The following is a 24,312-nucleotide window of genomic DNA, read 5'->3' on the forward strand; positions in this document are numbered from 1 at the left end:
TAAAGCATGCCGCCACTGGACTCTAGAGCAGTGGAGAAGTGTTCTCTGGAGTGACAAGTCACGCTTCTCTGTGTGGCAATTGATGATTGCACTGTACCACGTGTAAAGTTTGGTGCAGGGGGTTTGGGGATGGCTCCTTCCTGTTCCAACATGACTGCGCACCAGTGCACAAAGCAAGGTCCAGTTTGGTGTGGAAGAACTTGACTGGCCTGCGGGGAGGTCTGACCTAAACCTGATAGAACACTTTTAGGATGAATTCGAATGGAGACTGGGAGCCAGGCCTTCTCATCCAACGTCAGTGCCTGACCTCACAAATGCGCTTCTAGAAGAAGTCAAAAATTCCCATAAACACTCTTAAACCTTGTTGAAAGCCTTCCCAGAAGAGTTGAAGCTGTTGTAGCTGCAAAGGGAGGGCCAACTCAATATTAAAGGGTTAGTTCACCCAAAAATGAAACTTCTGTCAATAATTATATGTATTCGACAACCGTACACTTATGAAGATTTTTTTTTTTTGTTGAAATCCGAAGGCTCAGAAAGGCCTTCTTTGACACCAATGTCCTTTCCTCTCTCAGGACCCATAAAAGGCACTAAAGATGTACAAAGCCCATCTCACTACAGTGATTCTACAATTTTATGGTTTTTGTGCGAAAAAACAACAAATGATTTGTATAGTGATGGGCCGATTTCAAAACAGAGTTTAGAACGGTTATGAATCAGTGTATCAATTCAGGATTCGGATTGCCAATGTCACGTGATTTCAGCAGTTTGGCAGTTTGACACGCGATCCGAATCATGAATCGATACACTGATTCATAACCTTCTAAACTTTATTTTGAAATCGACCCATCACTATATAAGTCGTTATTTAGTTTTTTTTTTTAGCACAAAAACTATTCTCGACACTTCATAAAATAATTGTAGAGCCACTGTAGTGAGATGGGCTTTGTAACGACGTCTTTAGTGCCTTTTTTGGGTCTTGAGAGAGGAAAGGACATTGGTGTCGATGAAAGCCTTTCTGAGCCATCGGATTTCAAAAATATCTTCATTTGTGTTCTGAAGATGAACGGAGGTCTTACGTGTCTTGAACAACATTAGGGTAAGTAATTAATGAGAAATTTTCATTTTTGGATGAACTAACCCTTTAAACCCTGTTGATTAAGAATGGTGTGTCATTAAAGTGCATGTGCATGTAAAGGCAGATGTCCCCAAAACGTTTGGTAATAAAGTGTCTTTAGCTGTACATATGATTAAGACTTCAGTATATTGTGAAAACTCATTCTCATTACAGTACATGCAAATAAAAATATGTATTTAAATTGTGAATAATTTATACATGCTGGTAGTATTTGTTGTGCTGCTTTTAATTTATTATTTATCTGATTAATGAGAATCAGATTTTACATTGTGGTAATGAGAATTGGGTGGGGGTTGGTGGGGTGTTCTTGGTTGTCATGTGGTCCTAAAATTTTCTTTAAGGAAAATATATATTCATTCCTTTTTATTTTGGAACAAAATAAGACTCACAATTGAAAATAAATTTAATTGATGTGCACATTTTAAAATGAACTGAAATAAAGTGTCAAGCAGAAAGCATGTCAATAAATATTTATTTTGTTCAATCACAACATTACAGTGCATAAGACGTGTCTTTTTTTAATATCCGTTATATAAATTGTGCCTAGACAAGAATATCACAATTTTAGATAACCTATGGAGATATCCCGTCATATGTTATTTTTGCTATTTAAATCGATAACCTATACAGCTTCATCTCACTAGCTACATGATTATATACATGGCTTTTGGATTGTAAAGCTAAGATTATAGTTATAATTAAAAATAATACTGGAAGACATCATACTATATGAGTACAACATAATGTTTTTTATTATTATTATTAAATGTCATTTTAAAGCACTTGATGGCAGTTCTTGGCTGAATAAAGTTGAAGTTCACATCTGAAGGACATGAAAGGAGTGAAACGGTCCATTTTCTTTATACAATGCCATTATACCATTTTGTATAAGTCCAGGTCAGATTCCACCCCCAAATAAAATAATAATAAAACATTTTTTAAACTATTTTATGAAAACAATAGCATAATTAATTACAATAATATAGAAAAAAATTCAAATTAAATTGCAATGATCATAGTAGTATGTGTTGTACTGCCAGATTCAACAACAACAACAACAAAAAACATTACAGTATTTTTTCATGAATTAATGAGAATAATTACAAAAACTCAATGTTAAAAATGTTGAGGAATTGGGGTAATGAGAATGAAATATTTTGCTTTACAGTTTTAGTTCCTAATTAAAAAACAAACAGCAAGATTAATGCATTCATATTAACTAACAATAAGAAATACATTTGTCAGAGTACCTATTAATCTTTGTTAACGTTCATTATTTCAAATACAGCTGTTTATTGTTAGTTCACATTAGCTTGGGTTCATAAACTAATGTTAACAGATGCAACTTTTGATTTTATTTTAATATTTAACTGAGATAAGTAATATAATAAGCACTAATAAATGCTTAAGAAGTCCTTTTCATTGTTTAATTTGTGTTAACTGATGTAACTGACAACAAACCTTAAATCTGAATGGTCCAAAACAAAATGGTCTGAATGGTTTTGTTTTGCCTGAACCCTTGGGCATTTCTCAAAATTTCTTCCAAAACAAACAACTTTTGTGATTGACTGACTATAGTAAGCCAAGAGCACGCTAATGCAGCAGTTCGTTGATGAGTGTCCCACATCTATGTTCTACCCTTTTCCCATCACTGAGCACAAACACAGCCTAAAAAATGAGTGCATTTATTTGTGTGTAGGTCTAGTCCTAGCTAAGCTCTTTCTCTAGAAGCCCTTAAACATCTTAAGTACCCTGAACAAAGAATGGACAACCAAAATATAGTGCTGAAACTGTGGTAGTGTGCTGTGTTCAGATGTCGTTGGAGGGGGTTCCCTTGCTCTTGCGGCCGGGCAGAGGAAAGGCAGACTTGCTCTGCGGCTGTGTGAGGCGGCTGGTTAGGCTGGTGAAGGGTTCAATTAATGAGCTTCTCTCTGTCACGGTCACCTCCCAAAGTTTGACCTTCTCCCCACGTGCCCACTGTTGGGCAGCATCCTGATCCACCTGTCGACGCTCCCGCAGGTCAGACTTGTTCCCCAACACGATGACCATCACCTGCACAAGCAAATCCAGTCAGCGTGAGAACATCTTCACAGCTCACTCCAGATCATAGCACATTATCATGGGTGAAGGTCAATCTCATAAAATTAGATCGTCCAGTCCTATTTCACTCCAAAATCAAAAAAAATGTTTTGAGACTATTTTCAGGGATATCTTTAACATACTAAAATCTCTTATTATTAGAGTATGTTTGTAATTCTCAAGTTTTTCAAATGTTATTAACAGGTTATTATCAGGCATAACATTATGACCACCTTCCTAATATTGTGTCAGTTCCCCCTTTTGCTGCCAAAACAGCCCTAATGGTGTCCAACCCTGAGGCATGGACACGATTAGACCATGGAAGGTGTCCTGTGGTATCTGCACCAAGATGTTAGCAGTAGTCCTGTAAGTTGCGAGGTGGAGCCTCCATAGATCGTGCTTGGACACATCGCACAGGTGCTCGATTGGATTGAGATCTGGAGAATTGGAGGCCAAGTCAACACCTCAAACACAAGCTGTGTCCCAAAGTGAAGGGTGCGCACTTCGAAGGCCATGCACTTCGAAGGCCAGACCAGGCCACGCCTTCAAAGTGCACGAAGTGCACGAAGGGCGAACCGAGGGACAGGGTTGCCAGGTCTGAATAATAAAACCCCTCCAATTGTTATTCAAAAGTAACGGAATCACAGCCAGAATGGGCCAAAATATCCCAAAATGCGGGGCGCGGGCAGTAGAAATATTGCTTAAGTAAAGACAACTTAACCTGTGGACTATAGGCTACAAACACCCCAAAGCAACAGTAGCCTAAATGCAACCCCATTCCAGACTTGGCAACAATGAACCAAAGCGCCGTTAATGGACTAGCAGGTTCTGACAGCGGACGTTCGTGAGGAGATTTTAAAAAGAGAAATGGAGCATATACTACTACTTATATATATATATACACTTTTTTTTTAGCTTTCTATTGGGTTTTGACACGCTTCAAAGCCTGCGACGATGGGCTAGACCATAAGCATGTAAATCTGTAGCCGGTTAAATATTGTCAAATTGCAAATATTAGTTAACAGTTTATTTCTTCAGTTTATTCCAAACTTCTGGTTTGGCTGATAATAAAAATGTGTTGTTTCTAAAGTTAAACTTAAGTTATTTTATTGGTCTATAAATAGGCTATAGTTGTAAAAAGGCTAATAGACCAATTTATTTTCATTTACACATTTTAAATTACATGACAAGAAAATATATGTATAAACATAAATGTGTTTAATGGAGCTACAAATTATAACGTGCATTACAAAAATAAACAATAGCTAGGCTATAGAAAAACCACTTCTCTTTAATTTAGCCTACGTTTGAAGTTAACGAAAATGAACAATAGACAGCAGTTCATTTAATTTACAAATAACTTGCATAAAAATTAATTAGCTAGCCATTTAAATTGTTCTGTGTCGGCCACGCATTCAGCCTTTGGAGGATCGATGTTTCGTTGACCGTCGTCATGCAGTGAACATTCATTCATTCATTCATATAGCTATATATATATAAAAAAACTTTATTTTAGCATCTAAGTCAGCAGTTTTCGTTTGTTTGTATTTTTTCTTATAATTCTGAGTGGCAGATGTCACATTTGATTTAGCCTATTTTTCTGTGCATTTGTTTTAGTTACGGTGTTGACATAAGGCTGTAAGAAAAATAAATGATTGCACGGACAATTCCTATCCAGTGTCTCTCTTTCTGTAAGGGACATTTAAAATATAGATTCTGGAAACAAAATCTAAATTTAGCTGGATCAGTCGGGTCGGGAATAAAATAATTTATAGCGGGTGAGCACGGAGTGAATTTTGCGCGAGCGGAATGGTGCGGTGCGGAATAGCGGGAGCAGGACGAAAATACAGCGCCGCGCAGATTATATTTTGAAGGCTATTTAAAGAAAGTGTATGGGAAAAAAAGAAACAGCGAAAAGGGTGATAATGGACTGATTCCTCTTCTTGAGATAATGGTTGAGAAATAAATAGCATTTAAAAATTGGGGAAATTAAAGTTTATCTTGCTCAGGGCAGGGAACTGGGAACTGTGTGAATGCACTAACGTTGGACGTTTTAATTACTTCTAGCGCTTGCGCTGTTGTGTTCAATAGTACCCAGGCTACACTTGAGTTACCGACCGCTATACCGTCTTTAACTGGAATCTGATCGAGTGCCGCGGGAATGCGGACCAGTCAAATCCTGTAGTCACCAGTGTGCTATGAATTCTGGGATAGGAAAGGCTGCGAAGTTATGGGAAGGTCCCATGTGCTGTACCCTTCCTTTGCCTGATAACCGAAGGGCGCATTTTGAAGTCGCTCATGAATTGCGGCAGCCTTCGTCGCACCGCTGTGACGCAATCGCACTTCAAATGCGGCCTTCAGAGGTGCAGCTCTCCCTTTGGGACAGCCTACGTAGTGCCGCTGTGACGTAATCGCACTTCAAATGCGGACTTCAGAGGGTGCAGCCTTCACATTGGGACAGTCTTCGTAGTGCCGGTATGACGTAATCGCACTTCAAATGCGGCCTTCGAAGTGCGCGCACTTCACTTTGGGACACAGCTACAGTGTTGTGCTCCTCAAACCATTCCTGAACCATTTTTGCTTTGAGGCAGGGTCCATTATCCTGCTAAAAGAGGTCACAGCTACCAAGGAATACTGTTTCCATGAGGGGGTGTACATGGTCTGCAACAATGCTTAGGTAAGTGGTACAGTTCAAAGTAACATCCACATGGGTGGCAGGATCCAAGGTTTCCCAGAAGAAAATTGCCCAAACATCACACTGTGTCCACCAGTTTGCCTTCTTCGCATAGTGCATCCTGGTGCCATGTGTTGCCCAGGTAAGCGACACACATGTACCCACGTTATGTAAAAAAAACTTAATCATACCAGGCCACCTTATTCCATTTCTCCGTGGTCCAGTTCTGAAGCTCACTGTTGCTGCTTTCGATTGGGGACAGGGGTCAGCATGGGCATCCTTACTGGTCTGCGGCTATGCAGCCCCATATGCAACAAACTGCAATACACTGTGAATTCTGACACCTTTTTTAATCATAATATCCCTACGTGCATCAATGAGCCTTGGCTGCCTACTGCAGACCAGGAACACCCCACAAGAGCTTCCGTTTTGGAGATGCTCTGACCCAGATCTCTGTCAAACTAAACAAAAACATTTTGGAAAAATGTTCACTTATATCCCACAAACTAACAGGTGCCGTAAAGAAGAGATAATCAGTGTTATTCACTTCACCTCATAACTTCCAAGGTCATAATGTTATGTCGATCTGTGTATGCATATAACAATATTTTTTTTAAATTTTCTGTGAACAATAAAAAGTGACAATAAAGCTGTTTATATTGTTAAAAGGGTAGTTCACCCAAAATGAAAATGATCATCAACCTCAAATTGTTTGTAACCTGTATTTGTTTATTTCTTCTGCTAAACACAAAAGAATATATTTTAAAGAATATTAGTAGCCATTGACTTCCATAGTAGGAAAACAATAATACTCTGGAAGTCAATGGCTACCATCAAACTGTCTGGTTACCAACATTCTTTAAAATATCTTCTTTTGTGTTCAACAAAAAAAACAAACAACTCATACAGGTTTGGAACAACCTGGGGGTGAGTAAATAATAATAACCTTTTAATGTTGGGGTGACCTATCCCTTTAAAAAATGAGCAAATATAATTGAGCATATTATAATGATTTCTGAAGGATCATGTGACACTGAAGAATGAAAATTCAGCTTTGCTTTCATTGGAATAAATTACATTTTAGAATATATTCAAATATAAAACAGCTGATTTAAATTATAATAATAGTTTACAATATTATATGTTTTTACCTTATTTTTGATCAAATAAACCAACCACAAACTTAGACATTATTGTGTAGGCTATATATTTATCGCCATGCTTTTTCTTCTTCTTTATACACAATATTTAGTTTCTATTGATTTTATGGGGTGAAATATAAGCTGGAAATGTTATTAAAAGGATTGTATAATGTGGCTGTCCTGTCAATAATATTTATGAATTTTCATGCCTCTTTTTTGTCTCTGGACTTGTCTATCTCCTTCTTCAAGAGCTCGACTTTTTTGAATGACTCCAGACTGTCCACACTGTAGACCAACACGAAGCCATCAGCCACTGAGAAGAAGTGTTTGGGTAAATCCAGACCCTCACGGAGCCCTCTTGTGTCATAGAGACGTAACTGCTCTCTCACGCCACGGTCCGTCTCGACAGAGGCCACATATATATCCTCCTGAGTGTCGTTTGTTTCTGCACCTGAAACAGGACAGCCCTGTTTCATTTAAATGTCTACTTAAACATGTATCTTCATTCACTATTCATTCTTTTATGAATGACGCACAACCCAGGATCATTCATGAGTTGATTCTCTGACTAATGCATGATCTATACATTTTGGACAATTTAGATAGGATATTTTTTATATTATTATTTGAATATTTTGTATATTCATTTGAATATATTAAATGTGGTCATCATTTACTCATTTACTTTAATCAAGCCGATAAGTGGTAGCTGCCATGCACACTGCATTTTTGAGTCATGTGAACTATATGAATTATGAAAGGGAGTGTTTTTGATACGACTTTTGAATGGACTGATTACACATACCTGCAGTGTGAGTGCCATACAGTAACTGCTCCAGGATGGCTGTTTTTCCCACAGATGCCATACCACAAACCACAACCTTACAACCCTTACCCATAGTTACCAGCCCTGAAACAAACACAAACACATCCAGAGATACATCCAGAACCATCCAGCAGAGCAGCAGTGGAAAAAGCATGACAGGGGAATGTGAAAATGAAAATGCTCCTAGTTTTTCTCAATTCTTATAATTGTTTTTGTAAGTTCCACATTACACGTTTTTGTACATAACAATTTGACTATTTAAACTGGAAAAGCATATATTAAGTGGCATATTAAAATTATATGGCATGATTGAGAAAGAAATTCTCATTATCATGAACACATTTTGGCATCTGATTAGTGACCTCTATGCAAACGTTTCTTTATTCTTTCTTTAGATTGAAATGGAAAAATTATTTTCAATGTGGTCACAGACTTTTGACCCCAGTGTGCATGAAAATATGTATTTAAACCTAAACTAAATATTGCGCAGCTTAAATAAATTACACATAATGATCATTGTTTTGTATGGCTGTCAAATTAAATACATTAAATTGTCTTAACGTGAGGCCATTCATGACAGTTACTAGACTGAGAAATGATAACTCACCTTACGCGGACTGCTTGACAATAAACATATAATCGAAAAACCCGATCAATGTTAAATCAGATGAATGTGAATATATGACTTTTAGTGTCATCACTACGTGCTAGAGGTGTTGTCAAACATCACTTCCGGGAGTCATTGATAAGAAAACGCTGGAAAAAATCGAATTATTTGGTCTAAGATTTAAGAATAATTGTTTTGTAACATTGTTTCAGTGCAGTGTGTCTAATCGGTTAGATACGTTTGATTGTGATTTATAATATCGAATTCTTAGACACAAACTACATTTCCCATAACTCCTTAACAACGGAACCGGAAAAACGCAAAAAATAGTCTACTAAAGCATTATGGGTAATTCCCCTCTCTCTTTCCGGTTAGTACGCCATCAAGTAAGCGAGACTTTCTCATTTTTCTGCATTTAGAATCCATCAAATATCTCCTTGCATTTAATGTCATCCAAATCACACAATCACTGTATTTAATGCGGAATATCTTAGCTATACTATCGAATCCTTATTTTTCTCCATAATGATGTTGTAAATCAATTTTAGGGCTAAATTGTGAAGAGTAGGGTAGCTAATGTAATGCCGGAGTTTGCACGTTCCTTCCATTTTTTTGTTAGAACTAAACTAAACGTATTAAATAATGTCAAATTAAGTTTATAAGAATTGCATTTTAAAGTGTAATTGAAATAGTTATGACTTGTGTATTTTGACATGTCAAATGTAACTGTCGACATGCCGACCCTAACGTACACACAACAGACACTACTTATGGGCACATTACAATAGATTATGTAATTCACCACTAAAGAAACTGTTTAGAAAATGATATATAATTGTTACTCCCGATAATGCGAATTTATACTCTGACGTGATGTTTGAATAAAATGCCCAACTATCCTGACAAGATTGTCCAGATTAAAGGGTTTCTTTTTGCATGGGTCTGTTTTTGATTTGGTATTAAAATGTAATTGTTCATGTAGTCTCAATGAGCTCATAAACGGCACATGCAGGTGAGTAAATTGGTGTTTGTAATAGTTTTAGACTGAGCATCATGTCAACTTGTAAAACAAAAAACTACACATTTACACATGCAAGAAGCTTGGATATATTGATGTATTTCACATAAACTCAGTGTTTTGACATTTGTCTAATTTTTGTTTTAGGTGAGGCATCATGGGAGCGTACAAGTACATGCAGGAGTTATGGAGGAAGAAGCAGTCCGACGTGATGAGATTTCTGCTCCGTGTTCGGTGCTGGCAGTACCGTCAGCTGTCCTCCCTTCACCGGGCTCCGAGACCCACCAGACCCGATAAAGCCCGCAGATTGGGATATAAGGCCAAACAAGGTGAGTGATGTGAGCAGGTTGTCTGATACTGCCCGATTGTAACTTTACTGGTTGCATGGTTTTTATAATTAGCAATCTGTCACAAAGCACTTTTCAGACATTTTTGCTATGTTTTGAGAGGGGTAAAGGGCCAAATGAATTGAAGGATTAGTTCACTTTAAAAAGAAAATTACCCCATGATTTACTCTACCTCAAGCCATCCTAGGTGTATATGATTTTCTTCTTTCTAAGGATGTGACTCAGGAAATTTATAAGCCAATTATTCATAAGGAAAAACGCAAAACGTTATGTTTTGTAATAACGACAAACTCGCTTTTAATAGATGATTTTACCGTTTGCTTTGAAAAACAAATCTTCCGTCGTCATTTTGTCAATCATCACGTCACTCCAGCAATGAATGAAATCTGACTTGCTGGTCTGTGCTGACTCCTTCAGCTCACACTATATTGAGCAGAAAAGGTCAGTTTATGATTGTAGTGTCTGTTCACTAACTGAATTAAATGATTTTATTACTATATAAATCAAAATGACAGTGGGGGCAGTGCTGCAGTGGGCAAGTGATGTAACTGTTGTTTTGCCTGAAGTATTGCAGCAAGCTTTCTGATTGTTATATTAATAAATATCCTGATGCCTCATAATGGCAGTGTAATGTTCGTAATAAGGAAGGACGTGGGAACCAGCAAATTTAAGACTTAAATAAATAAAACCAACAAATTGAAAGTAACGCAGGCAACCCCTCATGGATGGCTGCCATTAATATAAAACATTAAAAAAATAACATTAAGTCTAGGCCTGGTCCTCTCATCCTTGACTGGTGTTGCTCGACCTTATATGCCTCCGAGCTCCCTCCCTCACGCTCCTTCCACATCTCCTGCTCTTTAACCTCGCCACAGGCAGTGACTGATAGATAAATATGGATATTCTTACAAAACCCCATCGATTTGATTCAGAATGCCTTTTAACCCCCTAGTGCCATATGGATTACATTTATGATGGATGGATGCCCTTTTTTAACTTCACACTCGTGAGCCTTGTTCACTACCATTGTAAAGCTTGGAAGCATAATTTATAAATCCGATGGTTCATCAGAAAGAAATGTCATACACCTAGGATGGCTTGAGGGTGAGTAAATCATGGGGTCATTTTAATTTTAAAGTGAACTAATCTTCTAACCAAGCTGTTTACCATTACTTGTAATGCTTTTTTTGTCGGTTCTTCTGGGAAATGTAGTCTCTGCCTACGAAATTGATTTTATTTTAATTTACAATCGAATGTTTAACTATTTAATATTGCTAGGCATCGCATCTAATGCGATTGGTTAATCAAATCTCAGACCAAAAAAATTACAACTGTACTCTTATCAGCAATAAGGTGACCAGTTGACTCTAGGAAGTGACGATTGACAACACTTCTAGAACATAGTGATGCCAGTGACGCACACCTTGTATTCATTCATCTGCTTAATCATTGATTTTAGTCGATCAGATGTTTAACCACTCTACTGAATGTCCTGTAACTGTAATTTCTGCCTCATTTTCTTTTAATGTGTATCTGACCTCTGTGCTCTTGACAAAACAGGCTACGTCATCTACCGCATACGTGTGCGACGTGGAGGACGCAAGCGCCCCGTGCCTAAAGGTGCCACCTACGGCAAACCTGTGCACCATGGCGTCAACCAGATCAAGTTTGCGCGCAGCCTGCAGTCAGTAGCTGAGGTATGTCAGCAGCATCTCAGCCTATGGAGATGATCCACAGTTGGACACAGACACCTTGACATGTTTTGTTCAGTTAGACCATTTGGATTTGCTAGAATGTACATCCTATACACACTTCACAATGGTCTTAAAAGTGCCCATATACACAATCAGGCACAAATTTAGAATAATGGTTGTTAAAGGATTTAGGGTTGCATACTATGAATTGAATGACCCATTGTCGCACATCTGTTCCAGTGTGAATGTTCCCATTTCGAGATAATCATTGGACCATGTCAAAATGCATTCGGATTGATTAATAATTTCTATGATGCGGACATGGACGATTCTATGGGAATGGACTATAATCAATTATAGCCTACTGATGTTTCTCTGACGTCACTTCTCATTTGCGTGAAATCGGGGAGGGAGCCTGTTTAAGGGAAAGTACTGCATGTAAATTACTTAAAATATTTTTTTAAACCAGTTTGTTTGACTATTAGCATGTCATTCATAGGTTTACCTCCACCAAAAGTGTAAACTTTGAGCTACCTGGGTACCATCAACAAACACATTTTCAAGCTTTGATTTGACGCAAAAAAGTATTTTAAAAATATCTGCATAAAAGATGTGTTTCCAGTACTGTGTAGTTCTTTCTCTTTTTAAAGGCGTTAAAGCACAATCCCATGACACTTATGCAAGTGACAATCAAATAAATATAACAATTAAAGTAACAATTTGAAACAATTATTTGTATCAAAAGGATTTAATTTTTGCAAGATTAGACCCTACTCTGTAGCCCACAACACACATTTACATTCACAAATAAACTGACTGAAACCGTTTCGGTACTGAGCTCATCTGAGTTATGAAATGCAAGACAAATGTTTTTGGACATGAAAGCTTAGATGTAATTTTTTTGTTTTGCTGTAAATTAATCACCAACACTAATATATATACGATAATATACTAATATACGATAGCCCTTCAAACGAAGATTTTTGGGAGCACACTTTGAAGCGAAGGGGTATGATGAATTCCCATGCATGCACGACTACTGTGCTGCTGGAATGCGTGATGTTGCCACTCTGGATCGAATACTTGTGTTGCCAGGATGCCAGTTTTTCCTTGGACAACCATTTGAGTGATGTGAACTAATAATTAATAATACTGTTAAAACAATAAAGCTGGTCATCCTTCATTACGCAGATGATATTTATATCACGTATCTCTTGTAAACTCGTCATCTCCAAGGCAACAATTGACTCATTTGTATGACATTGCAAAGAGCTCATTATCGCTTCAAAACAAAACCATATCCATACCACTCTGCTTGGCATAGTATGGAGTATGGTAACAAACAAGGAGAACCGTTTGGCCCGATGGAAAAGCGGCTTTACCAGTCTTGTATATTCTCTATCGCCTAGCTCATAGGTTTTTGAACTGAAAACGAGCGGCATTTACAGTCCAAATACAGCGCAAAACTAAATTCATTGAGTTTAAGCAAAATCAAATTGATTCGAGAGCTTGTAAATTGGAACATCTGAATCGATACCCAGCCGTAGTGTCTTGCGTAAATTATATACTGCTTTTATTTTTTTACTTCAATTTACATAATTAAATGTGGAGTTTCTCCCTATACCTAATGAATTGTCAAGACGTATTCATCATTAAAGCTACTGCATAAGTTGCATAAAATGATCCATAAATTATGCTTGTTAATTTTATGTCAATTGATGGCCATTTATTTTGTTTTGGTGTTCTAACCCCTCTGTTCGTTTTCAGGAGCGTGCCGGTCGTCATTGCGGAGGTCTGCGGGTGCTGAACTCTTACTGGGTGGGTGAAGATTCCACATACAAGTTCTTTGAAGTGATCCTCATTGACACCTTCCACAAAGCCATCAGGCGCAATCCCGACACGCAATGGATCACCAAGGCTGTGCACAAGCACAGGGAAATGCGTGGGCTCACGTCTGCTGGGAAGAAGAGCCGTGGTCTGGGCAAGGGCCACAAGTTCCACCTCACCATTGGTGGCTCTCGTCATGCAGCCTGGAAGAGACGCAACACCCTGCAGCTGCACCGTTACCGCTAAACAACGTGTGCTACAACTGTACATTTATCCAAATAAAGTACCTTTGTATGATCATGAGATGTGTCTTTATTTTTAGGTTGAATATATACAGAATATAGTGTTTTTGGTTATTTGCGCTAACAAATTGGCCTTTATCTTAATGGAGGATTTTGCACAAGTTTAAATTCCAAAGATTTGTTTGACATAATAGCAATAGAATCCCATGCCTGCAATTTCAACTGTGTGGAAAAGCCGTTAAAATTATCCATAAGGTTAGCCATTAATCTGAAACTAATTTTAACCGTCTTGGGCTCTTGTTAATTTAGCCTTGACCAGAATGATCCAGATAGAGGAATCCCAGTTTTTATTTATTCAGGATCGGGTAATCCATCTGCTGTGCTTTTTTTTTTTTTTTTTTTACCAACATTTTGATCATTTGACGATTTGGTCTTGTGATGAACCCTTGAGTTTTTCAGTCCTCTACACAGCATTGTGATTTTATGGGGGCAAAATCTAATTTAATCTTCATTAAGGCTTAATAAATGGATCAAAAAATATCCCAATCTTAAATTTTGAACAACACTAGGTTTGATCTCGATCAACCAATATTGGGTTATTTGATGTAATACTATTTTATATATATATAAAATACCCATTCAAGATCTGATCCAACTGGATATCTGAAATGCTGTCCAATTTCTTTTTAACAGAATGATACAGATTTTCAAAGTTTTGCTATCCAGGATCAGATAATCCGACTTAATTTTGTCCCAGTTTTTTAAAGCAAAAGTAGGTGGAATCTCACGCACTTTCATATTATCAAATCTGGATTATCAGTGCTCTGAATGGGGGGAGTTGGAAGAGAAAGAAAACAAACATCACCTTCCATTTTCAATTTCATTTGCTTTTACATAATTGTTTATACTATAAAAAAATGTAAATGTAGCTCAGCCAATGAAATTCAGCCATCATTGTAAAAAGTAATGAGCTCAATTATATGAACCTATTGATGCCAGTTTAGATCATTATTTTGTAATTCCATTGATTGTGTTTACATAATATTACATTTTTAGCATACCTTCACCTATCAAACTACAAAGTTAACATATACAATAATATTGTGTCAAGGATAACCTTGATTTATGATATTCAGGATAGTTTTGGCGCATCTTGACCCGTGACCCGTTTCATTTTATTGCTATGAAAACTTATTTCCCTTTAGAGTATATTGAATGATGCATCATCATCCTGTAAATGATATACTCTAAATATTTTACAATTTAGCAGTAAACGAATACGGTTCTTAAGGAGGGAATCTTGCAAATCGGAAATTATGTGCGGGTACATTCACGTTGCACATGAGAAAAAACATTAAACAGGTGTTGGGTAGATAATGTAGTGTGTACACCACTGCCTTTTTAAAAGGTTTTTGATAAGTGAATATAATCTGTTCTGAGTACAATTCAGCATTTTTTTTTTAATTATTATTAAAAAATATTTTTATATATATAATTATTTATTATATATAAAAAATTATTGTACCCTTCAATGTAGAAATTATTTGACCATATCTATTCACCAACATTAAAATATACACTCCAAACTCCCCACATTTTCTTTTGTTTACTAAAAAAACAAGAATAATCTCTTCATCAAATAAACTCATAAATGGCAGATTTAATTTTTTTTATTTTCTTTTTGTCCAGATTGGAGCACCGTATCAAACAAACTAAACTCTGTGATTAAGTTTTAGATTTGTATTAAGCCTACTGGACTGCAACTCTCAAAATTTGGTGTTCCCTGTTAGTATTTACACTGTAAATAAATATTAAAAAAATAAGTGACCTGCATGGTTGCCTTAAAATCTATCTATCTATCTATCTATCTATCTATCTATCTATCTATCTATCTATCTATCTATCTATCTATCTATCTATCTATCTATCTATCTATCTATCTATCTATCTATCTATCTATCTATCTATCTATCTATCTATCTATCTATCTATCTATGTCTTCTATGTTTACATAGATAGATAGATGTTTAGATGATAGATAGATAGATCTATGTTTACAAAGTTCAGCTTTATTGATTGAATGGCATCATCTTTACCTGATCACCTGCTCCTACTCTCCATCTGCTGATCTTTCTACACTTCTGCTATATTTACCTTGAATGTTATAAAAACATGTTAAGACTAAGAGATTATACACCTCATCAAATTATGAAATTTGTGTATAATCATTTATAAAATTCTAACATGGTAAAGATTATAAAAAAGAAAGAAATTAAGTATTGAAACCGCCAGCAGTCACTTAAATCATTCAATAATCCAATTCGTTCAAAATTCAGATTAATTTAGGAAGAAAACAAACACCGATGTGAATACTTTTGTCATTGATAATTAGACACTATTGACAAATGAACTAGCAAAACAGACGTCTGCTGTGGTTGTTATACTGATAGTTAGGCTATAGCTAAATACATTGCAATGGATTAAGTTAGCTAGCTAAAATATATGTGGTGTGTACTTAGCTATTACACAATATTCTCATGCCTTATTCTCAGTAAGTTATGCTTTATTTTTTTTTGCATCCCTCTGACCAGCAGTTAAATATAGTCCGCTGTGCAGTGCTTCTTTTCATTTTTGGCACTAGGGTTACCCGTGTACACTCCGGTGCTCTCTCAAACACCACTCGTGTTGTAAAGTTGTTTTGGTGAAAGTGCGGCTCATTGGGCGCAATCGGTTCAATGGAGGGGGAGTATTTTTGTCTGATTTGGGGGGTTGAATATCAGGGGGTTACCTCCCCCCATCTCCCCCATAAACTACGCCCCTGGGTTCAGATACAATATTTTGAGTTTCTATTTAGGCCTTTAAACCAATATCCTTCATTGTATCAACTCAATTTTTTATGAAAAAACTGAATGGAATTGTAATGAAATTTTAAGGCAACCAGGTTACTTACTTTTTTAAGTTATACAAACAAAATTGTTTTACAGTGTAGTAATCCAACTTGCATGAAAGATGTCAAATGTATTCAAAAAACAAAGAAAAATAAACAAGATATTTAAAGGTTCTTTATGCGTAACAGTTCTATTTCGTCTTGAAGAAGCCTTTGTGACCTGGTTCTTTGTGGTTCTTTTACCTCATTACTGATTTTCTGGAGCTCAGCTATCCACAGACTGTAAACACACTCTCAAAAGGTAAATTATTTCTTTCTTAAATATTGATACATTTTACCTTTCAAATTATAACACAACAACATGCTGTTTTTTATGTAAAACGGGGCTACAGTATGTTATTAAACAGCACAGTTCATTGAACAATGTACCCACACAGCCTTGATTTAATTCCTGTCAGATTGAAACAGAGGTGGACAGTCACTAAGTTGAGTAGGCTACTGTACCTATACACGAGCTGTACTTTACTTGAGTTTTTGTTCTGCAAACGTATTACTTTAACTTTACTACATTTGAAAGAAAAATATGCTTTTTTACTACACATTTCTATCAAGGTCCTCAAAGTCAAAAGTTATTTTCTGTAGCAGCTTTCAAAGTCAGTGGATTAGATTTTTCTTCTTTAAACGGTTTTTTTTTCAGGCAATTTCCCAACATTTTTTGAACACTGATCAGTTAGCAAAATGGAAGAAGGCGGTTCATCGGCACAGTGTGTGGCCATGGCCATAATTAGAAAGTATGTATCAGTTTTCTGAAAAGATTAAAGATTAGTTTAGTTGGGATACACTGGATGCATGTCTCATAAAATGTTCAAAAGTGTAAATGTCGGGGAAAAGAGAAGAGTAAACAGTTGGGTGAATATCAGATAAGAGTATGGTCTGTGCATTCACATTCCTTAAAGTGACAGCAGCTTTGTAAAGGGCTTTGTAACTTTTATACAAGTACTGAAATTATGTCGGCTAGAGCATCACTGACTGCTTAAACCATCATGATGGCATAATGTGCATTTATACAATGCAACAATAATCAAATAAAGCATTGACATAAAACATGAAATTTACTTTTGATACTTAATTACTTTTAGCAAATACTTCTGTACTTTTACTTAAATCTGTTTTTAGAACTTTCACTTGTAACAGAGTAATATTTGACTAATAGTACTGTTACTTTTACTTAAGTAATAGAGTTGTGTACTTTATCCACCTCTGGTTTGAAATGGTGCTATAGATATAGCTCTTCAGAAATGATGAGTGTCAGGTTCACTTGTGTTATACCTAACATTAAAAGATTATCACATGAAGGTTTTTTTCTGATTCAGGAACAGCCTTTGACTGTCTTTTAAAATGCTTCTTTGTGGCATCTCTTTAAATAAAATGTTTGTGAGAGCATATTTAGCTGGAGGTCATAATTCTATGACCCCTGACCTCTGTGGCCAGAGCCTAAAATGGAATGGAAAAGCTCAGCAGTGTTTGGTATGAGAACCATCTCACATGCTCATCAGTTTCTTGAAGGTTTCTAGAGCCTACTGTGTCCTTAGGCCAATTTTTTGGGGGGCTCATATTTTGTTTGTATGTTATATGTTGTTTACTTTCATTATTATTGTAATGTCATGAGATCATTTAAATGGATAGTTCACCCAAAAATGTAAATTACCCCATGATTTACTCACCCTCAAGCCATCCTAGGTGTATATGACATTCTTCTTTCAGAGGAATACAGTCAGAGTTATACTAAAAATGCCCTGGCTAATCCGAAGCTTTATAATGGCAGTAAATGGCAGCCCAAAATTGAAAGCCCAAAAAACTGTATCCATCAATAATAAAAAATAGTTCACACTCCTGGGGGTTAATAAAGGCCTTATGAAGTGAATCACTGGGTTTGTGTAAGAATAATAATATCCATATTTAACACGTTATAAAGTAAATATCTAGCTGCTGCCAGACTGCCTTTTGTATTAAACTTACGAAAATGTACAACTTACTTTTGTAGTAATGAGTAGTTTAAAACTGTAAAAACATCAGTTTTTGTTTGTTTTTATTATTTTTTTGCCACTGATACTAGAATTCTAATTGTGCAAAAGCAATATTGTGGATTACCTAGGCTGAATGCCATATCATGTGTTTGTCCTGATATATTCCTCATGGTCATTGGAAGGTTTTTGGCTTCCTCTGGGGCGTAGATGTCAACTTCGCGGTGCACAGCAATTAACTGTCAAAATGTCAGTTTGATGTTTTGTGTTTGCTGGAGTCGCGGTGCACTTTAGGTGTGGGGTGAGAGTGCACAAGAGGCCCCTGCAGGAGCAGTGAAAGTGTGTCAGTGGGTTATAATGACACTAATGCAGCAGTAGGAGGAGCCGTCGTGAAGTGGGTCACATGATCTGGAGACAGAACAGCAGCGACGCTCAGATTCGTTCTATCACTCTACATGCGCCCGCTTTCTGCGTTAAACCTTGATTTATTCACGACCCTGAACTACAGCAACTCGAGTCGATTTAGCGAGCTATTAAAGTCTCTTTATTAGACGTTACATCGTGTGGATTTGGTGACTTTGTTGCCCGGTCTGAAAGAGTCCAGTTATTATAACTAATACAGTTTTCTTTTATGTTTTTTTAAAAGGTAGCTGGGTTTTTCCCCAAACAACACGGAGCTGGTAGATCCAGATTATTTTACTGGTTTATTTCGAAATGTTTCTCAGGTAGTGTAGGTTATAGGTAGAGAAAACTCGGTTTATAGAATCTCACAGCGACTAGTTAGTTGCTGTAAAGTGTTTAAAAACGTACTCGGTTACTTTCGTAACCTCGGTTCCCTGAGAGAGAGGAACGAGTATTACGTATGGGAAAAACTCCTTTTCTCGAGAATGTGAAGCAAAACTTTTAATAAAGGTATCTATGTAAAGCGCAGTGAGCTGCACGGCCATAGCCCAGCGCGAGGAGCGCTCTGATTGGCCGGGCTGCGGCAACTGCAGGAACCTATGGTGAGGCGGCTGAGAGGAACGAACCAATGGGGGGCGTTCCAGAAGCCCGCCGAAAAAGGTGCTTATATTTGCATACAGGAGGCTATATAAGACCCTAATTCGCCATAGGTGTCAGGTTTTAAGATCGACTGAAGCGATACCTGAGAAGCATAAACACGGCACGGAACGTAATACTCGTTCCTCTCTCTCAGGGAACCGAGGTTACGAAAGTAACCGAGTACGTTCCCTTTCGAGAGAGGTTCCTCGTATTACGTATGGGAACACAATGTAAAGCGCCGTGTGTGCTGACTGACCCAGTATACCCAAAGCACATGTTATAAACCCCCGAGACACCGACAGAGGCGGCTTATAAGGGGAATGAAGAACCGGAAGAGTCGGTTCGTTTGAACAGCTGATCGGACATAGTCGGATCTTATGATGAATGAATAGTGCTTAAGGACTAATGTGTACAGGCCAAAATGTAAGGCAATCTGTTTGCCAGGGTCAAGATAGAGCCTAGATGGAGAGAAGCCCTGCTTGTAGAGCTGGAACCTCCAACTTGTAGAATCTGATAAAAGTGGACGGAGAGGCCCAGCCTGCCGCCGCACAGATATCTTCCAAAGAAATGTCACACGACCAAGCCCAAGATGAGGCCATGCCTCTAGAGGAGTGGGCTTAAATGCCTGTAGGACAGGTTAGGTCCTGGACCTATATGCTAGTGGGACTGCATCCACTATCCAGTGTGAGAGACTGTTTCATGACAGCACAAACTTTAGTGCGGCCACCGAAGCAATGAAGAGCTGATCCGACTGCCTGAAGGGGGCGGAGCGCTCTAGATACAATCTCAATGCTCTGACTGGGCAGAATATGTTTGCGTCTTATTCTCTCTAAGACGCGGGTTAAGCAGTGCAAAGACCTGCATACTGAAGGGGTTGATAGCACTTTCAGCATAAAACCATGCCTCGGTTTGAGCACAACCTTGAAGTTGCTGGACCCAAACTCAAGACAGGAAGGGCTCACCGAGAGTGCAGGTAAGCCACCCACTCGGTTAACCGAGGCCACAGCCAGCAGAAAAACGGTTTTGAGTGATATGTGCTTCAAGCTCGTGTTCTGAAGTGGTTAGGAGGGGGAACCCTTCACGGCCTCCAAAACCATGGCGAGGTCCCAAATAGGGACCGAGGTAGGGGCAAGGCGAGCTGAATCTCCTGGCCCCTTTAAGAAAACACACAATAAGATCACTTTTCCCTAGTGAATGTGCCGCGATAGGAGCGTGGCTAGCTGCTATGGCGGAGACACACACCCCGAGTATGGAGGGGGGACGACCCGCATCCATTAGCTCTTGGAGAAAGCGAGCGGTTCCGCCAGTTCGCATGAGTGTGCGTCGATGTTTCGCGTAGCACATTGGTTAGAAAACCACTGACCACTTCAAGCAGAGCTGCCAGATAGCAGGGGCTCTAGCTTCCGAAATAGTGTTCATAACTTGTCAGAGAGGTTCCCGGATACCGTTGATGGGCCATACGTGGAGGGCCCACAGCTCGGGATTGGGATGCCAGACCTTCCCTTTCATTGGCAGAATAGGCATGGGGCTGTGTCTGACAGCTGAAACAGTATGGAGAACCATGTGCGGTTCTTCCAAAGTGGGGCTATTAAAAAGCACCGGCTGCAGCTGGATCGCGATCGGAGGGAACATATAGAGGGAGTCTGGGCCAACATGGGCCAGGGCATCCCTGCGTTTGCAGAAAAAATATTGGGCAGCGTGTGCTGTGCAAGCTGAATTGTTTGCGGGTAAAGGGACCATCCCCCTGGGGACATGGGTCCTCTGGATAACATGTCCGGACCCTGATTCAGAATACCTGGCACGTAAGCCGCCCTTAGGGAGCTCAGATTGTGCTCTGCCCATAAAAGGAGATGCTTAGCCATGCAGTGAACAGAGTCTGATCTCGGCTGCCCTAGCGATTTTATGTACATTATCAAGACGTGGTGGTTCTTATGCCGTAAGTCTTGAGTCTATGACAATGACTGTACTGATAAGCCTGCCCCTCGAAGGCGAATCTCAAGAATGGCCTGTAGTGGGGGTGGGGGGTTATCGTAACGTGAAGTATGCGTTTTTCAGATCTATTGAGAAAACCCAATCCCCGGGGCGAATGTGCGCGAGGATTTGTTTCACCGTCAGCACCTTGAAACGAGCGTGTCATAAGTGCTTTGTTCAGATGCCTGGAAAATGGGCCTGAGACCGCCACCCATTTTCGGCATGAGGAATTAGCGACAGTAAAAACCTGACTCGCTAGCGTCGGGTGTACTGTTTTCGCCGCTCTCTCCTTTAACAGTCTCAATGCCTCAGCGAGAAGCACGTGACTGACACTGCTTCTTACAGAGGGCTCGACCACGGCTTGAATCGCGGGGTCTGCGAGCAAAACTGTAGCGAGAACCTCGTTTTATATGTTCAACACCCAATATTATATACCAGGAATGGCCTGCCAGGCCTGGGCTCGTAAAGCCAGGGGTTGAATTAGATTCGGGGGCTGGCCGCTTAGTAATAGGGGCCTGTTAGCCGGGTTGCTTGTGCTGTAACACTGCTTGTAACACTGTGGGGATAGTGTTAGTTTTGGCGGTGCAGGCTTTGCAGTGGGCGCACGCCTCACATTTATATTGTGTGTGCGAGAGTGAACTTTGTGAAAAGTGCTTGGGTGCAGGAGTGCAGACTGTAAAGTGGGCACATTTCCTACATAGAAAGCTCTTTTGTGTGTAGTGTAAACAATGTGCAGTGGCGCACAACCTACGTAGAATACCCACGGTGCAAACCAGTGAGCAAATCCACAGGGGTAAACGCACACAGCATTAGTGTGCAGACGAGCGTGTTTAACACAGGCTAGTTGACTGCAATATTTCATCTCCAGTCACTTAACTTAAGGGAACTGGGAGAATGTAAGGAAGTGCGGGTGGTATGTGAGCCATTCCACAATGCCGTTATGCTCTAGTCTAGACTGAAAGCGCGCATGCAGACAAGCGTGTTTGACCACAGGCTAGTTGACTGCAATAAGGCTAGTTGACTTTATATGGTGTAATCCGGCCGCGGCGGGATTTATTTGTGATTTTGTGAGGCTGAATTAACAGTGCTTATGTAGGGGTGCACACTGTGTAGTGGACACTTTGTCTACAGTGTAAAAACCTTTCCAGCCGCCTGAATAAAGGGGACTGGAAGTGATAGAGTGAAAAAAGGGCTTAGCTTGGCAGCCATTTTCCGACGCCCTTATGCTCTGACAGTGAGCGCGTGCTATGACGTAAGCCGCGCTCTAGTCAGCAACGCGCTGTGGAAGGGGCGCGCGCTATCATGACAAGGCAGCCATTACAACTTCCTTGGCAGTAAGCGCGCGCTGCAGCGACATTGTTCTTGACATACCCAACAGCCCGAGCTCGCTCGTCTAACTTACTCTAGTATTCTCTGTCCGCAGCGCTTCAGCACGGCGGCGGTAGAATGAGCACGGCGAGAGCTTCGGCTCGAGTTCGTTTATTCACTCTATTATTCTCTGTCCGCGGCGATAGAGCGACAGGACGAGAGAATTGGAAGCGTGAGGAAAAACTCTGTCCGCGGCGCTTCTAGCACGGCGAGAGCTTCGGCTCGAGTTAGTTTATTCACTCTATTATTCTCTGTCCGCGGCGATAGAGCGACAGGACGAGAGAATTGGAAGCGTGAGGTAAAACTCTGTCCGCGGCGCTTCTAGCACGGCGAGAGCTTCAGCTCGAGTTTGTTTATTCACTCTAGTATTCTCTGTCCGCGGCGATAGAGCGACAGGACGAGAGAATTGGAAGCGTGAGGTAAAACTCTGTCCGCGGCGCTTCTAGCACGGCGAGAGCTTCGGCTCGAGTTAGTTTATTCACTCTATTATTCTCTGTCCGCGGCGATAGAGCGACAGGACGAGAGAATTGGAAGCGTGAGGTAAAACTCTGTCCGCGGCGCTTCTAGCACGGCGAGAGCTTCAGCTCGAGTTTGTTTATTCACTCTAGTATTCTCTGTCCGCGGCGATAGAGCGACAGGACGAGAGAATTGGAAGCGTGAGGTAAAACTCTGTCCGCGGCGCTTCTAGCACGGCGAGAGCTTCGGCTCGAGTTTGTTTATTCACTCTAGTATTCTCTGTCCGCGGCGATAGAGCGACAGGACGAGAGAATTGGAAGCGTGAGGTAAAACTCTGTCCGCGGCGCTTCTAGCACGGCGAGAGCTTCGGCTCGAGTTTGTTTATTCACTCTAGTATTCTCTGTCCGCGGCGATAGAGCGACAGGACGAGAGAATTGGAAGCGTGAGGTAAAACTCTGTCCGCGGCGCTTCTAGCACGGCGAGAGCTTCGGCTCGAGTTTGTTTATTCACTCTAGTATTCTCTGTCCGCGGCGATAGAGCGACAGGACGAGAGAATTGGAAGCGTGAGGTAAAACTCTGTCCGCGGCGCTTCTAGCACGGCGAGAGCTTCGGCTCGAGTTTGTTTATTCACTCTAGTATTCTCTGTCCGCGGCGATAGAGCGACAGGACGAGAGAATTGGAAGCGTGAGGTAAAACTCTGTCCGCGGCGCTTCTAGCACGGCGAGAGCTTCGGCTCGAGTTTGTTTATTCACTCTATTATTCTCTGTCCGCGGCGATAGAGCGACAGGACGAGAGAATTGGAAGCGTGAGGTAAAACTCTGTCCGCGGCGCTTCTAGCACGGCGAGAGCTTCGGCTCGAGTTTGTTTATTCACTCTAGTATTCTCTGTCCGCGGCGATAGAGCGACAGGACGAGAGAATTGGAAGCGTGAGGTAAAACTCTGTCCGCGGCGCTTCTAGCACGGCGAGAGCTTCG

The 24,312-nt window shown here is 39.7% G+C and overlaps 2 protein-coding genes across 3 annotated transcripts; one reads left to right on the forward strand and one right to left on the reverse strand.

Moving 5' to 3' along the window:
- Window positions 1-1,577: 1,577 nt before the first annotated feature.
- On the reverse strand, window positions 1,578-8,677 carry nkiras1 (NFKB inhibitor interacting Ras-like 1). 2 transcript variants are annotated; one of them, XM_067425220.1, is made up of 4 exons: window positions 8,464-8,677; window positions 7,836-7,992; window positions 7,240-7,481; window positions 1,578-3,187 (listed from the first exon to the last, which is right to left on the reverse strand). In XM_067425220.1, the coding sequence occupies exons 2-4, from the start codon at window positions 7,981-7,983 to the stop codon at window positions 2,945-2,947; spliced, it is 633 nt and encodes a 210-aa protein (XP_067281321.1). In that variant the 5' UTR covers window positions 7,984-7,992; window positions 8,464-8,677; the 3' UTR covers window positions 1,578-2,944. The 2 variants fall into 2 exon arrangements, with proteins under 2 accessions (XP_067281321.1, XP_067281322.1); XM_067425221.1 differs by having other exon boundaries at window positions 7,836-7,940; window positions 8,464-8,673.
- A 107-nt stretch (window positions 8,678-8,784) lies between these two features.
- On the forward strand, window positions 8,785-13,649 carry rpl15 (ribosomal protein L15). The gene is made up of 4 exons (XM_067425911.1): window positions 8,785-8,849; window positions 9,629-9,810; window positions 11,389-11,525; window positions 13,290-13,649. Exons 2-4 carry the CDS (start codon window positions 9,639-9,641, stop codon window positions 13,593-13,595), a joined length of 615 nt encoding a protein of 204 aa, XP_067282012.1. The 5' UTR covers window positions 8,785-8,849; window positions 9,629-9,638; the 3' UTR covers window positions 13,596-13,649.
- The last annotated feature ends 10,663 nt before the right edge of the window (window positions 13,650-24,312 follow it).

Source organism: Pseudorasbora parva, chromosome 19 (genome assembly GCF_024679245.1).
Source record: "Pseudorasbora parva isolate DD20220531a chromosome 19, ASM2467924v1, whole genome shotgun sequence".
NCBI classification, from domain to species: Eukaryota; Metazoa; Chordata; class Actinopteri; order Cypriniformes; family Gobionidae; genus Pseudorasbora; species Pseudorasbora parva.